The sequence below is a fragment of the Carassius carassius genome, chromosome 25 (genome assembly GCF_963082965.1).
Source record: "Carassius carassius chromosome 25, fCarCar2.1, whole genome shotgun sequence".
In the NCBI taxonomy this organism is placed as follows: Eukaryota; Metazoa; Chordata; class Actinopteri; order Cypriniformes; family Cyprinidae; genus Carassius; species Carassius carassius.
In genome coordinates, this window is record NC_081779.1 from 3,269,132 (window position 1) to 3,283,744 (window position 14,613).

Sequence of the window (14,613 nt, forward strand, 5' to 3'; positions counted from 1 at the left end):
TACAAATAATTACAAAGAAATTGCAAGTAACAATGAATTAAAAATGAATATTGAAGCAGAAGGACTGCAATCATATTTTCATAATCTAATAATCTGTTTTCTTATTTTAACCTTATTAAAACGCTTTGAACAACAAATACTAAATGTTTGATCCAGAATCAAAAGCTATGTGATCTAAATCGATATCCGATTTCAGAAACCTTTCTCATCTTTTGAACAAACATTTTTTAAGATTTAAGCCAATTTGATAGCTGAAATACAATTGAATTATTTTGAACAACTGGGTCCAAGCATTCAAGCTTGAGAAAATCAGTCAACTAAAATAGATGAATGTGTCCAGTACCTTGTTGGGCATGTGCAGCAAGACGCCTTTCTTCAGTATTGTGAGAGCGGTCGCAGGGTGACCACACTGAGATGCGATATGCAAAAGTGTGTTGCCGTCCTGTATGGGATCATCCGTGAGAGATTCATTAGAAACATCTTCACAGATTACAACACACTGACATAACATTTGTGTGTTCAAAAAAAAAAAAAAAATTCATATATATATATTCATTTTCGGTACAGTAAGGGAAAGAAATGCAAACATTAAACTGCAGGTTGTTTATTACTATAAACGTTTTTTAACAATTCATTTACAATTCGCTTTTTAATAAAATATATATAAAATAAAAAAAGAATAAGAAATAAAATACTGCTGCAAAGTTCTCCACTAAATAAAATACTCTGTCTCAAACCAATATCATATAATAAAATATAATGAAAAATATAAATAAATAACTATGATTACAGTGCAGCATTACCAATCCCAGCTTGTAGGCCTGCTCATATTTAAAATATATATATATAACTTTTCCAAAGTGTAAAATGCAGCATTAACAGCTTCAGTTTTTAGACCTGCTCAGATTTTGTTATTGCGTTGGACCGAATGGAATTAAGAGCAAAGGTCTGTTTAAATGCAGACGGGAGTTGCGTTTGAATTATAATCGTTTTTTTCCTAGTTGTAGTGATGTTCACACTCGCGTGATGCCTTTTGAAAACCTTAGGCCGGTGACACACTGGCATATTGCACCTGTCAAACAGTCTATTTTGCAGTCAATACTGTTGACGGTGTCCTTTATCAGTAGGCTTTATATTTATGCTCAACATGAAGTAAAGATATTGTTGTCGTGAAGACAAGATCCTGGTCTGTCAGCGCCTCTGCGACCTCCCTCTACGTCACCTACAGTAGCAGCAGAGCGCCAGCGCCGCTTCAGGCACAATTCTGGTGTGTAAAGACACAGAAAACGCGAAGCAGCCGTCACGCAACTGAAACGCAGCAGAAACGCCACGCTCCCGCTACGCAGCCAGTGTGTCACCGGCCTTAGAATCAGCTGCAGGGCGGGATTTGGGCTGAACGCGGAGACTTCCGCCACTTAATATGTTAGTTTGGAAACACGAAAATGTACCTATGTTCCGCATACAAAATATTGCATTCAGTACACACGTGCACCGTACCGAAAGCCCTGTACCGAAACGGTCCGGTACGAATACACGTACCGTTACACCCCTGATATATATATATATATATATATATATATATATATATATATATAATAAAATATAATGAAAAATACAAATAAATAACTATGATTACAGTGCAGCATTACCAATCCCAGCTTGTAGGCCTGCTCATACTTAAAAAAAATATATATAACTTTTCCAAAGTGTAAAATGCAGCATTAACAGTTTCAGTTTTTATATACATATTTTATATATATATATATATATATATATATATATATATATATATATATATATGTATAGGCACTATATCAAGGCACTTGAGTATTTCTTTTCTCCTCTTTCTTTACTTTTTGTATAGCTTGTTCTCAAATACTTATTTCTTACACTTGTAGTCACTATGTGCTTTCAGATCTCTACTATCACTACTATCAACACTCGGAGAGCAGGCTATGTACATTGCGGGACAGCGACGACTTTGCAGTTTTCTTCACAAATAAGACAAGAATCATCAGTGACCAATTCTCCACACTGCAGACTGAGGACAACTTCACAATGGCCGACGCACACTCTTTATCCTCCTTCTCCCCACTCTCAGAGATGGACGTTTCCAAACTTCAAATCATCCTACTACTTGTCCACTTGATCCAATCCCCACTCACCTCCTTCAAGCAATTTCTTCTTTAGTCTTACCTCCGCTTACTCACATTATCAACTCCTCTCTTCACTCTGGAACATTTCCCTCAGCATTCAAGCAGGATCGGGTAAGCCCACTGCTTAAGAAACCATCTCTAAATCCAGTGCTTCTTGAAAACTACAGACCGGTATCCCTTCTTCCATTCATTGCAAAGACACTTGAGCGAGCTGTGTTCAACCAGCTTTCTATATTCCTTGTACAGAACAACCTCCTGGACAGCAACCAATCTGGCTTCAAAAGTGGCCACTCAACTGAGACTGCTCTGCTCTCGGTTACTGAAGCCCTGGCAAGAGCAGCTTCAAAATCCTCAGTACTCATCTTACTGGAGCTGTCTGCTGCTTTTGACACCGTTAATCACCAGATTCTCCTGTCCACCCTCAGAAAGATGGGCATCTCTGGAACCGCACTCCTGTGGGTTAAGTCCTACCTCTCTGACAGATACTTCAGTGTGTCTTGGTGGGGTGATGTTTCTAAGTCACAACACCTTGCTACTGGGGTTCCTCAAGGCTCAGTGACCCGACAGTAGCTGCTCGCATTTCAGCCTGTCTGAGTGACATTTCTAGCTGGATGAATGACCATCACCTTCAGCTTAACCTTACGAAGACAGAACTCCTGGTGATTCCAGCTAACCCATTGCTTCATCACAACTACTCTATACAGCTGGGCTCATCAACCATTACTCCTTCGAGGACAGCCAGAAACCTAGGAGTTGTGATGGATCATTAGTTAAGCTTCACAGACCACATTGCTACAACGACCCGGTCCTGCAGATTTGCCCTATACAACATTAGGAAGATTAGACCCTTCCTGTCAGAGCAAGCCACCCAACTTCTTGTCCAAGCTCTTGTTCTCTCCAGACTGGACTATTGTAATGCTCTCCTGGCAGGCCTTCATGCATGTACTGTCAAGCCTCTGCAATTGATCTAGTATGCAGCAGCGAGCGTTGTCTTCAATGAGCCAAAAAAAGCTCACGTTACTCCTCTCCTCATCAGGTTACACTGGCTACCAGTAGCCGCTCGCATCAAACTCAAGGTACTGATGCTTGCCTACAAGACGACCAATGGCACGGCACCAACATACCTAAACTCACTGGTTAAATCTCATGTGCCCTCCAGAAATTTGCGCTCTGCAAGTGAATGACGCCTTGTGGTGACATCCCAAAGAAGTTCAAAATCACTCTCACGATCCTTCTCCTGGACTGCGCCCAGCTGGTGGAATGACCTCCCAATCTCAATTTGTATAGCTGAATCTTTACTCATTTTCAAGAAACATCTAAAGACTCATCTTTTTTGCCAGCACTTAACCAACTAATACTAGAACTTTACTTGTCTTTTCATAAAAAAAAAATGATCTGGCTATGCGTTCTGTACTAGACTAACTGAGACTTGTCATGGCACTTGTATACTGTTGTTGTTCTCTTGTTGACCTGACTGCTTCTATTGTTCTCATTTGTAAGTCGCTTTGGATAAAAGCGTCTGCTAAATGATTAAATGTAAATGTAAGTAATATAATCTGGTCATATAATTAGAATATCATTTAAAAGTTGATTTATTTCACTAATAAATCATAGTGGCATGAGATCTCTTCAGTTGCTTTTATTCTAAACAGCAATGATATTCAATTGAAAACAAATGTAAATGTTTGCTGAAAATCTCCTGAGAAACAGACCCCAGTAATATCACGTGTCTCCTCCAGAGTTTCACAGCAACTTCTCAAACTGTTTCTTAAATTTGCATGCAACAAGTATGCAGATCTTTTATATCAAATGATCTGAGCTGCTCCTCACTCATTTTATACCTCCATACACTTATTGAAGGAGAGCTCATTTGTGTCTGTTTTTCTTAAGTATTTTTAAGGTTCAGTTGATGAAGTTTATACTTAATTGAGAAATTTTTTTGATCCCTTAAAGCAAAGTGGTTCACCTTTGTTCTTGCTAACACAGATGACTTGAACTTCTCAGTGAGGATCTCGACTGCGTTGGTGTGTCCCTGCTCTGCGGCGATGAGCAGAGGTGATCTGTCCATCTGAAACAGAAGAGAAAGAGAGACATTAAACAAACAAATTAAAAAATTTTAAGTCAAATCAACAAAAGTGCAATAAAATTAACAATTAAATTAAATGCTTACTGAAAATGAATTCAATCAAACAAATACTTAAAAAATTACAGAATTCTAAACAATTTTTTTATAATACACATACTGAAAACATTACATAACAAAAATGTAAAATAAAAATTATAGAAATAAAAACTTACTGAAAATTAATAAAATCATAAAAATGTCAAATTAAAATGAATAATTGTAAAAAAACAGACAATTTATAAAATCATAAAAACAATAACTAGAAATAAAACTTGTTCAATCACAAAATGTTATAAAAAATAATAAAACATTGATAATTAACATAAAATAAAATTATATTTTAAATAAAAGTAAAATGCTACTATAAAATTAAGAATTAAAAATGTTAATTTCTAAATAAATAACACTTACTGAAAAAAAAAAATATTTTATTTTATTATGCTTACCTGCATGTTATGTGAGATCAGTGAACCGTGAACATGCAGATTGTTAAATTATTGAAATATTAAGTTTGCTTTTATTTAATTTCCTGAAGGCAATTTGAATGTATTTAGATATAAAAACAATACTTTAAAAAAAAAGCAGAGAGAAAATTACATACAGCTCTGAACAAAAAGTAAAAGACCACTTGACAATTCTCAGTTTCTCTGGATTAACAATTTATAATTATGTGTTTGAGTGAAATTTGTTTTATTCTGTACACTACTGATGACCTCTCTTCCAAATCTGAAAATAAAATGTTGTCATTTAGAGCATTCTTGGTCAAAATAACAAAAAGCACGCCATATTTTCACACGTTTACCAATAATTTAACTTCAGAAGAGTTAAAAAATCTCGATTTTTTTCAATCACAGTAAATGAAAACATTTGTTATTTTGACCAGCTGTCATTTATGAAATAAAAAATGCTCTAAAGGACATAATTTTTATTTGGAAATTTGGAAAAATGTTATCAGACATTTATAGAATAAAACAAAAATAAACATTTTACTCAGACTCTCGTCTAGTAGATCCTGAAAAACCTATTGTTTTCCAGAGCTGTATATAGTATCATACAATATTAATATACACATCAAAGGGCTTCAACTGATAAAAAGATTTGGGAATCTTGTAGATAAACGGGCCATCTTTATAATTGAATCGACTGTTCAATAATACTGTCAGGAGAAACAGGCCGGATTCAGATGCGGGTTAACTCAAAGCTTTATTTAAGCAGAGGAGGCAGAGAAGATGAGTCACGTTCCACAGGTTTCACTCGTAGTGAGAGGATGAGAAGCAGATGAGTCAAAAGCAGATGAGTAATGTTCCACAGTAGTTCGTATGACCGCCGAGACCGGAGGGATGACAGCTGGAAGCTTCTAGGAGCTCTGGGCTTGTAAGAACAAGGGGCAGAGAAATCAGCTAAACACACTGGAGCCTGAGGACAAGACACGACAAGGTGAGTACAAAGAACAGCTAGAAGATCGGAGCTATTGGTACGAGTAACAACAGTCTGACAATAGACAGAGAAACACAGGGAATAATAAAGGGGAAAAATTTTGAAGAACATAGAGAACAGGTGGCGAGCAATTAAGGTTAACAACGGGGAAACAAGGGAGGCGGGGAAAACTCAAACAGGCAGACGCGGTGAGCTGTCAAACCATCCAAACACCCACAAATACATACACACACCAAAAAGGCAGGTGATTAGTCCCGAGACCCGACAAATACTTGTTTCTCGTGCATATTTCCTCTCTTTGTGTATTCTGTCTCACCTTGTCTAAGATGTTGGGACTGGACTTGCAGTGGTATAAAAACTTCAGCATGTTCTCGTCTCCTTCCAGAGCGGCGATGTGCAGAGGAGTCTGCCATTCATTCTGTCAACAAACAAGGCATGCTGGGTAATTAGCTCACTCTGTCCATTCCTGTTAGAGAAATCAAACAGAATTGGAAACACAATATTTGTGTTTCAAACAGAAGCACAATATTGACTCAAATGTCATGTGAATTTGCAAAACTCAGTTTCTCCTTATTGGTCTCCATGTTGCAAATAATCTAAGCCTCTGTGTGTTTGTGTGTGTGTGTGTGTGTGTGTGTGTGTGTGTGCTCTTGTTTTTGTATCATATCAGGACACAACTCTGTATAATGACATGGGTATGACACAGGTATTACAAGGAGAGGGTGACTTATGAGGACAGAACCCATGTCCCCATTTTTCAAAATGCTTATAAATCATACAGAATGAGTTTTCTGAAAAATATAATAACTGCTGTTCATATCACATATTTTATTATATCTTTGTGACAACACTGAAGAAATGACACCCTTGTAAGGTCCACACACTCAGTCCAAGGAATTAATTCTAATTAGCCCCCATAGATTTGTACACGCTTGAATAAAGCAACATTATTTCTAGTCAGAGGTCACGACCACTACTATAGGTATAAGCCGACCAACCTTACTTTCCCTGATAGTAGTTTTGGTGTGGTCATACCATGGTTTTCCATGTACACTTAGCTAGTAATATTACAATAAACAGAAATTCCTTAGAAGCACTTATAATGTAAGTACACTTGAAATAATACCAAGTGTTAGCCAGATTTCTAAAGATACAGTTGGTGTGCCCAATGCTCCATGTCTTGCAACATTTACTTTAGTACCTTAAACAAAGACAAACATCCCCTGAGATAGAAACAGGAATTAACAATTGGAATTTGCATTAATCATGTAGAGGTATCACCACTTGAGACTGGGAAATGGCACACACTCTACAGCGAGCAAAATTCATCTTAGGATCTTTATCACCTTTTAGTCTGCTTCTTGTAAAATTGAGACCATTGTACCAGTCGCCCTGAGACAATTCAAATGACTCCAAACATGACTGTAAATATTACTTGCATTCATGTAGAACATTATATTCTGCTACTGACCATTCTGAGTGAGCTGCAAGGAAAGGGTGAGGGGAAGGAAGAGGATGAGGAGGAACCCGTGCATATGTGAGACGTGTTTTCCCACATTTTTGCTCAGTGAGATGTGGGAAGAGATGTCTGTATGTTAATGCACTGTGTTTCTATTGTATGTCTCAGAAGATCAGAGTATCTGAGGTAATGTCTAAAATATGAAAGTTATTAGTCTCCTTAACTATGAAAGTGCAGCATCTAAGCAATTATATTTTTTCTCTGGGCAGATTCACATCTGAAATGAGTGAAATAAAATATAAATATAACATGAAAATCTTATTTTACTTAGTTGCAAAGGCAACATTTCTAATATTCATTTATTAAATTGAAGCACTAAAATTGCTGCAAATAAATAAAAGCTAAAACTGAAATAAAAAAATAAATCAAACCTAAATTGTAATAATCGAAATTAAAGACTAATAAAATAAAAATACTAAAAATAAAATTAAAATTAAAAATTAAAGTGTAAAAATAAAGGCTAATTTAAAATAATATAAAGTTACAAATAATTTAATAAATAAAAAACTATAACAGCATATAAATACTAGTAGGTTATCTACACAGGATGTGGCTAAAGTGATCAGCAATTGCACGGTTTGTCTCCATTTATACAGGGTTAATTGTCCCGGATGTTTTTGAGACTTTCTTCCCCTTTCTATCCTTTCCCCAGGGGGGAAACCATTAACATAGAGACATAATCGGTGAGCAAAAAGTCCCTTGGGTACAAAATCAGCCTCATCCCTACTCAGAACACTTCCAAAATCCATTTTCTAACTTCTGTCCATTAACTCCATCCACACTTCTGTCATTGTCTTTTGTCTTTTGCTATCAAAGCTCTCAGTGAGATCGAATCTGTTCTTTTAAGGCCCTGATATACTTCAGACAAAGTTCGTTTTCATTCTTCGTTTGGGGGCAAAAGGAAGTTCGAAAAGGCTGACCGATGGTAAACTTTTTCAGAACTTTCCAACACCCCTGCGCTGCTGGAGGAGGGGTGTATATTAATGTAGACATTAATGTGATGCTTACGCGTATGCCCTAAACAAAACAACGAGGGAATGATGAAGTGTAGGTAATCTAGTTGTTAGACGGCACCAATGGTCAGAATATTATAGACAAAAGAATAATGATTAGCAGCAGTTCAGAGTCAAGTATCCTGTTTGCAATACAAAAGAACCATACCATTCCCATAATCAGTTTTTGGATATGTGAATGGCTCATAGTCTGTTAACTTTAGCATGATGTAGAAAATGTTTTGGAGTCATCGCAATAACTCAAACCTGATTGATTTTATTAGTGTTCATTTATTTTATTAAACTAGATATATAATCACACCTTTTTATATTTTGTGTGTTGTCATGATTTGATAAAAAACAAATGAACAACAACCGCAGCAGCAGCAGTATGGTGTAACATTTATTTGATGTATTTAATACCTGCTACTAGAGGTCTTCACGGGTCCAAAAATTCGTGCCCGAACCCGAAAGAGACCCGTAATGTACTACACCGAACCGACCCGGACCCGTCTAATATTTCAAAAGCTGGACCCGGACCCGTGTAGATCCGAGAAATGCCTACCAGGACCCGACCCGGACCAGTATATTATTTAAAATCTGGACCCGAACCCGAAGACACAGACCCGACTGGACCCGACGTTCACATGTTCCACCTTAAATTACTATTACAAGTCAATAAACCTGTTGCGAAAAATACCTAATTTAAAGAGGCGTAGTATCTCTTTCTTGTACCTTCCTGTGATGCATTAATCATCCGACAAGAAAGTTATTCATGTTATTCCTCTCGTTATCCCAAGTCCAAGCTGAATCCACTCATTATTTCAGCTTAAAAATCCACTTGATGTCACGGTGACGGATGACAAATCCTACTGTGCACATGTACATTCTGACTCGAGTTAACTCGCATAATAACTTCAACTGTTTGCCCTTTTGAACTATAATAATGATCGCTCGTGCAATGCCATGGCTGCTGACGTTATTTATTTGCTATCATCTGATCTCTGTGCTCTCTGCTCTGCATCGAGTCTGAATCTGACCACTAAAACTTTAAGATTAAACGGTTCATTTATAATATTATAAAAATGGGAGAAAATGTAAAACGCGGTTTGGCGGTCGAAGTGTCCCTCACTGGTTGCCATATAAACATGAAACGCGATCGAGACTGCACATGCGTGCTAGCTGTATCAACCTAGAATGCTTTAACGCAATTTGAGCGTCATAGAAAACATTAATGTGACAGTTCACCTCAGATTGTGGTGCTGATTTGAAATATATTAAATATGAGTGTGTCAAGTCTTTAAGCATTAATACCGTGCATGCACTTGTATTAACTCTGAGTCTGCGCGCTCTGCTTCTAAAAGCAGAGAGAGAGAGAGAGAGAGATCACTTTTTTTGGCTCACTCTTTTCTTTTCCTAATTTTACAAGTTGCAAGTTACAAAAAACACAAGCAGTCTTTGATCACGGCCGGGTGTTCTCCGAGTCCGATGACTCCGATCGCACGGGTATTACACACAATGTTAAACAGTAAATCCGACCCGGACCCGGCTGATGATTTAAAATATAGACCCGAACCCGTACGGGTCCCGGGTCGGGTCCGGGGTCGACGGGTCTCGGGTGCACTGTGAAGACCTCTACCTGCTACCCTATATATTTACTCTTTCCTTTCATTCTTTTCATGGTTTTGGAAAACTTGCATCTGATGTTTCTCTACATCTTTTTTTGCATAACTCTGGGTTGTCGGTACCAATCTCCATTGCAATTTCTTTCCAGGGATTAAATGCTTTCTCTGGATCTTTAAAGTATCTCCGCGAGCGATTGTACAGGTGCGAATATATATTGGCAATTCATCTATTCGACATTCCAGTGTGTTCATTTTGCTAGTGACTAAGAGACGTTGTTATCCTGGATGACCTCTGCTGAATGAGAAACGAACCAAAAATAATTAAAATAAAAATCGCATGTCAAAGAAGGTTTCAGAAGAACACCCACCGACTGCATAATCGCCACGAACCAATACTAATCTCAAAATTATTTAGGAGCCAAAATTAACTACCCCACCAAAAAGTTCGCTTTGGTGAGCTGTTTAGAACTGCCGGAACAAACTCAAAACAAACTTCATTTGAGCCTGATTTTGTTCGAAATGATGTCATAATTTAGTTCTTCAATTTTGTTTGAAGTATATGAGGGCCTTTATTCTGTTCCTGGCTCTCATATTCGGGTAAACTGTCTTTAATAATTTATTTATTACATTTTACTAATTTGACTAATTATGTTGCAAAATGCACATGATAACACATGATATACCTGGCATACTGTTGCAAGGGAAATAATGTCTGGATTTGATAATGGCAGTGAAGGGGGTCCAGATTTTTAAGCAAAAACAGTGAGCTTATAGTGCGAAAGTGTTTTGGACTAAATACACATAGCACTTGTGACATTATTTTTCATCCCCAATGGGAAGGAGGACTTGGGGTACCAAACGTGATAGGGATTTATACCAGGATGTAGATTTTCCACCTTCTGAATATGCTGATGACAAAGATGTTAGGGAGTTGTCAGTCACATACAGTGGTTATAGCCACCCACTAACAGGTGCCCTGCAAACTCTCATGGATTTACATCAGTATCACCAAAAACAGCACCGGACTGTACTGAGCCTTCACAGGGAAAACTTGCATGTCTTCCATTCGCTGATCACTCTGTTTCTCACTCATTTCTTAAGACTACTGCACTCAGTGAGGACACTGCCATTTTTTCACAGTAAAAGCCAGTCCTACAACTTATGTTACTCATTGTTGGCATCATACTACAGAACAGATCACTGAAACACTGCCACATATCCTGAATGGCTGTCATGTTTACAAGGGAATGCACATAGCATGCCACAACAGAATGGTTGATGGTTGAACCTTATAGTGAAAGACATATCAAACCATTTATCACCTTTAGTTTTAATAGTTGGTGATTTTAATATCCATGTTGATAATGAAAACGATGCATTGGGATCAGCATTTATAGACATTCTGAACTCTATTGGTGTTAGACAACACGTTTCAGGACCTACTCATTGTCGAAATCATACTCTAGATTTAATACTGTCACATGGAATTGATGTTGATGGTGTTGAAATTATTCAGCCAAGTGATGGATATCTCAGATCATTATTTAGTTCTTTGCAAAATTCATATAGCCAAAATTGTAAATTCTACTTCTTGTTACAAGTATGGAAGAACCATCATTTCTAACACAAAAGACTGCTTTTTAAGTTATCTTCCTGATGTATCCAAATTCCTTAGCATATCCAAAACCTCAGAACAACTTGATGATGTAACAGAAACTATGGACTCTCTCTTTTCTAGCACTTTAAATAAAGTTGCTCCTTTACGCTTAAGGAAGGTTAAGGAAAACAGTTTGACACCATGGTATAATGAGCATACTCGCACCCTAAAGAGAGCAGCCCGAAAAATGGAGTGCAGCTGGAGGAAAACAAAACTAGAGGTATTTCGTATTGCTTGGCGGGAAAGTAACATATCCTACAGAAAAGCATTAAAAACTGCTAGATCCGATTACTTTTCTTCTCTTTTAGAAGAAAACAAACATAACCCCAGGTATTTATTCAATACAGTGGCTAAATTAACGAAAAATAAAGCCTCAACAAGTGTTGACATTTCCCAACACCACAGCAGTAATGAGTTTATGAACTACTTTACTTCTAAAATCGATACTATTAGAGATAAAATTGCAACCATTCAGCCGTCAGCTACAGTATCACATCAGACAGTGCACTATAGACCCCCTGAGGAACAGTTCCACTCATTCTCTACCATAGGAGAGGAAGAATTGTATAAACTTGTTAAATCATCTAAACCAACAACATGTATGTTAGACCCTATACCATCTAAGCTCCTGAAAGAGGTGCTTCCAGAAGTCATAGATCCTCTTCTGACTATTATTAATTCCTCATTGTCATTAGGACATGTCCCCAAAACCTTCAAACTGGCTGTTATTAAGCCTCTCATCAAAAAACCACAACTTGACCCCAAAGAACTAGTTAATTATAGACCAATCTCGAATCTCCCTTTTCTGTCCAAGATACTAGAAAAGGTGGTATCCACACAATTATATTCCTTCTTAGAGAAAAATGGTATATGTGAGGATTTCCAGTCAGGATTTAGACCGTATCATAGTACTGAGACTGCTCTTCTTAGAGTTACAAATGATCTGCTCTTATCATCTGATCGTGGGTGTATCTCTCTATTAGTTTTATTGGATCTTAGTGCTGCGTTTGACACAATTGACCACAACATTCTTTTGCATAGACTTGAATACTTTGTTGGCATCAGTGGAAGTGCATTAGCATGGTTTAAATCGTACTTATATGACCGCCATCAGTTCGTAGCAGTGAATGAAGATGTATCCTATCGATCACAAGTGCAGTATGGAGTACCTCAAGGCTCAGTACTAGGGCCGCTACTCTTCACGCTTTATATGTTACCCTTGGGAGATATCATCAGGAAACATGGTGTTAGCTTTCACTGTTATGCTGATGATACTCAGCTCTATATTTCTTCGCAGCCCGGTGAAACACACCAATTTGAAAAACTAATGGATTGCATAGTCGATATAAAAAACTGGATGACGAGTAATTTCTTACTGCTAAATTCTGAAAAAACAGAGGTGTTAATTATAGGACCTAAAAACTCTGCTTGTAATAACCTAGAACATTGTCTAAGACTTGATGGTTGCTCTGTCAATTCTTCGTCATCAGTTAGGAACCTAGGTGTGCTACTTGATCGCAATCTTTCCTTAGAAAGCCACGTTTCAAGCATTTGTAAAACTGCATTTTTCCATCTCAAAAATATATCTAAATTACGGCCTATGCTCTCAATGTCAAATGCTGAAATGTTAATCCATGCATTTATGACCTCAAGGTTAGATTATTGTAATGCTTTATTGGGTGGTTGTTCTGCACGCTTAGTAAACAAACTACAGCTAGTCCAAAATGCAGCAGCAAGAGTTCTTACTAGAACCAGGAAGTATGACCATATTAGCCCGGTCCTGTCAACACTGCACTGGCTCCCTATCAAGCATCGCATAGATTTTAAAATATTGCTTATTACTTATAAAGCCCTGAATGGTTTAGCACCTCAGTATTTGAATGAGCTCCTTTTACATTATAATCCTCTACGTCCGCTACGTTCTCAAAACTCAGGCAATTTGATAATACCTAGAATATCAAAATCAACTGCAGGCGGCAGATCCTTTTCCTATTTGGCGCCCAAACTCTGGAATAACCTACCTAACATTGTTCGGGAGGCAGACACACTCTTGCAGTTTAAATCTAGATTAAAGACCCATCTCTTTAACCTGGCATACACATAACATACTAATATGCTTTTATTATCCAAATCCGTTAAAGGATTTTTAGGCTGCATTAATTAGGTAAACCGGAACCGGAAACACTTCCCATAACAACCTATGTACTTGCTACATCATTAGAAGAATGGCATCTACGCTAATATTTGTCTGTTTCTCTCTTGTTCCGAGGTCACCGTGGCCACCAGATCCAGTCTGTGTCCAGATCAGAGGGTCACTGCAGTCACCCGGATCCAGTACGTATCCAGACCAGATGCTGGATCAGCACCTAGAAAGGACCTCTACATCCCTGAAAGACAGCGGAGACCAGGACAACTAGAGCCCCAGATACAGATCCCCTGTAAAGACCTTGTCTCAGAGGAGCACCAGGACAAGACCACAGGAAACAGATGATTCTTCTGCACAATCTGACTTTGCTGCAGCCTGGAATTGAACTACTGGTTTCGTCTGGTCAGAGGAGAACTGGCCCCCCAACTGAGCCTGGTTTCTCCCAAGGTTTTTTTCTCCATTCTGTCACCGATGGAGTTTCGGTTCCTTGCCGCTGTCGCCTCTGGCTTGCTTAGTTGGGGACACTTCATCTACAGCGATATCGTTGACTTGATTGCAAATAAATGGACAGACACTATTTAACTGAACAGAGATGACATAACTGAATCCAATGATGAACTGCCTTTAACTATCATCTTTGCATTATTGACACTGTTTTCCTAATGAATGTTGTTCAGTTGCTTTGACGCAATGTATTTTGTTTAAAGCGCTATATAAATAAAGGTGACATTGACATTGACCTTTAGCAAGAGTATGCAAACATTCTTGTGTAAATTCATCCGTGATTCAGTATTGCAGTAGTAACTCTGAAATCTTTTCATGTTTGTCTGCTAATACACCAGATGTTCTTGTGATCATTGAGGAGTGTAGAGGTGTTCGTTTCGGAAGTTGCATTGACATTTGACTCTAGTATGGAGGAAACTTTTATGACTAAAGTCTTTAAATGTCAAAAACTC

General features: G+C 37.8%; 1 protein-coding gene across 1 annotated transcript in view; it reads right to left on the reverse strand.

The window, feature by feature from the left end:
- The window catches only part of LOC132104838 (serine/threonine-protein phosphatase 6 regulatory ankyrin repeat subunit B-like), an 86,722-nt gene that overhangs the window by 48,876 nt on the left and 23,233 nt on the right, over positions 1-14,613 (reverse strand). The window contains exons 6-8 of the mRNA XM_059510369.1: positions 6,035-6,136; positions 4,123-4,224; positions 344-442 (exon numbers count right to left, since the gene is read on the reverse strand). Coding sequence (XP_059366352.1) covers positions 344-442; positions 4,123-4,224; positions 6,035-6,136 — 303 coding nt within the window. The remainder of the gene's footprint in view (positions 1-343; positions 443-4,122; positions 4,225-6,034; positions 6,137-14,613) is intronic.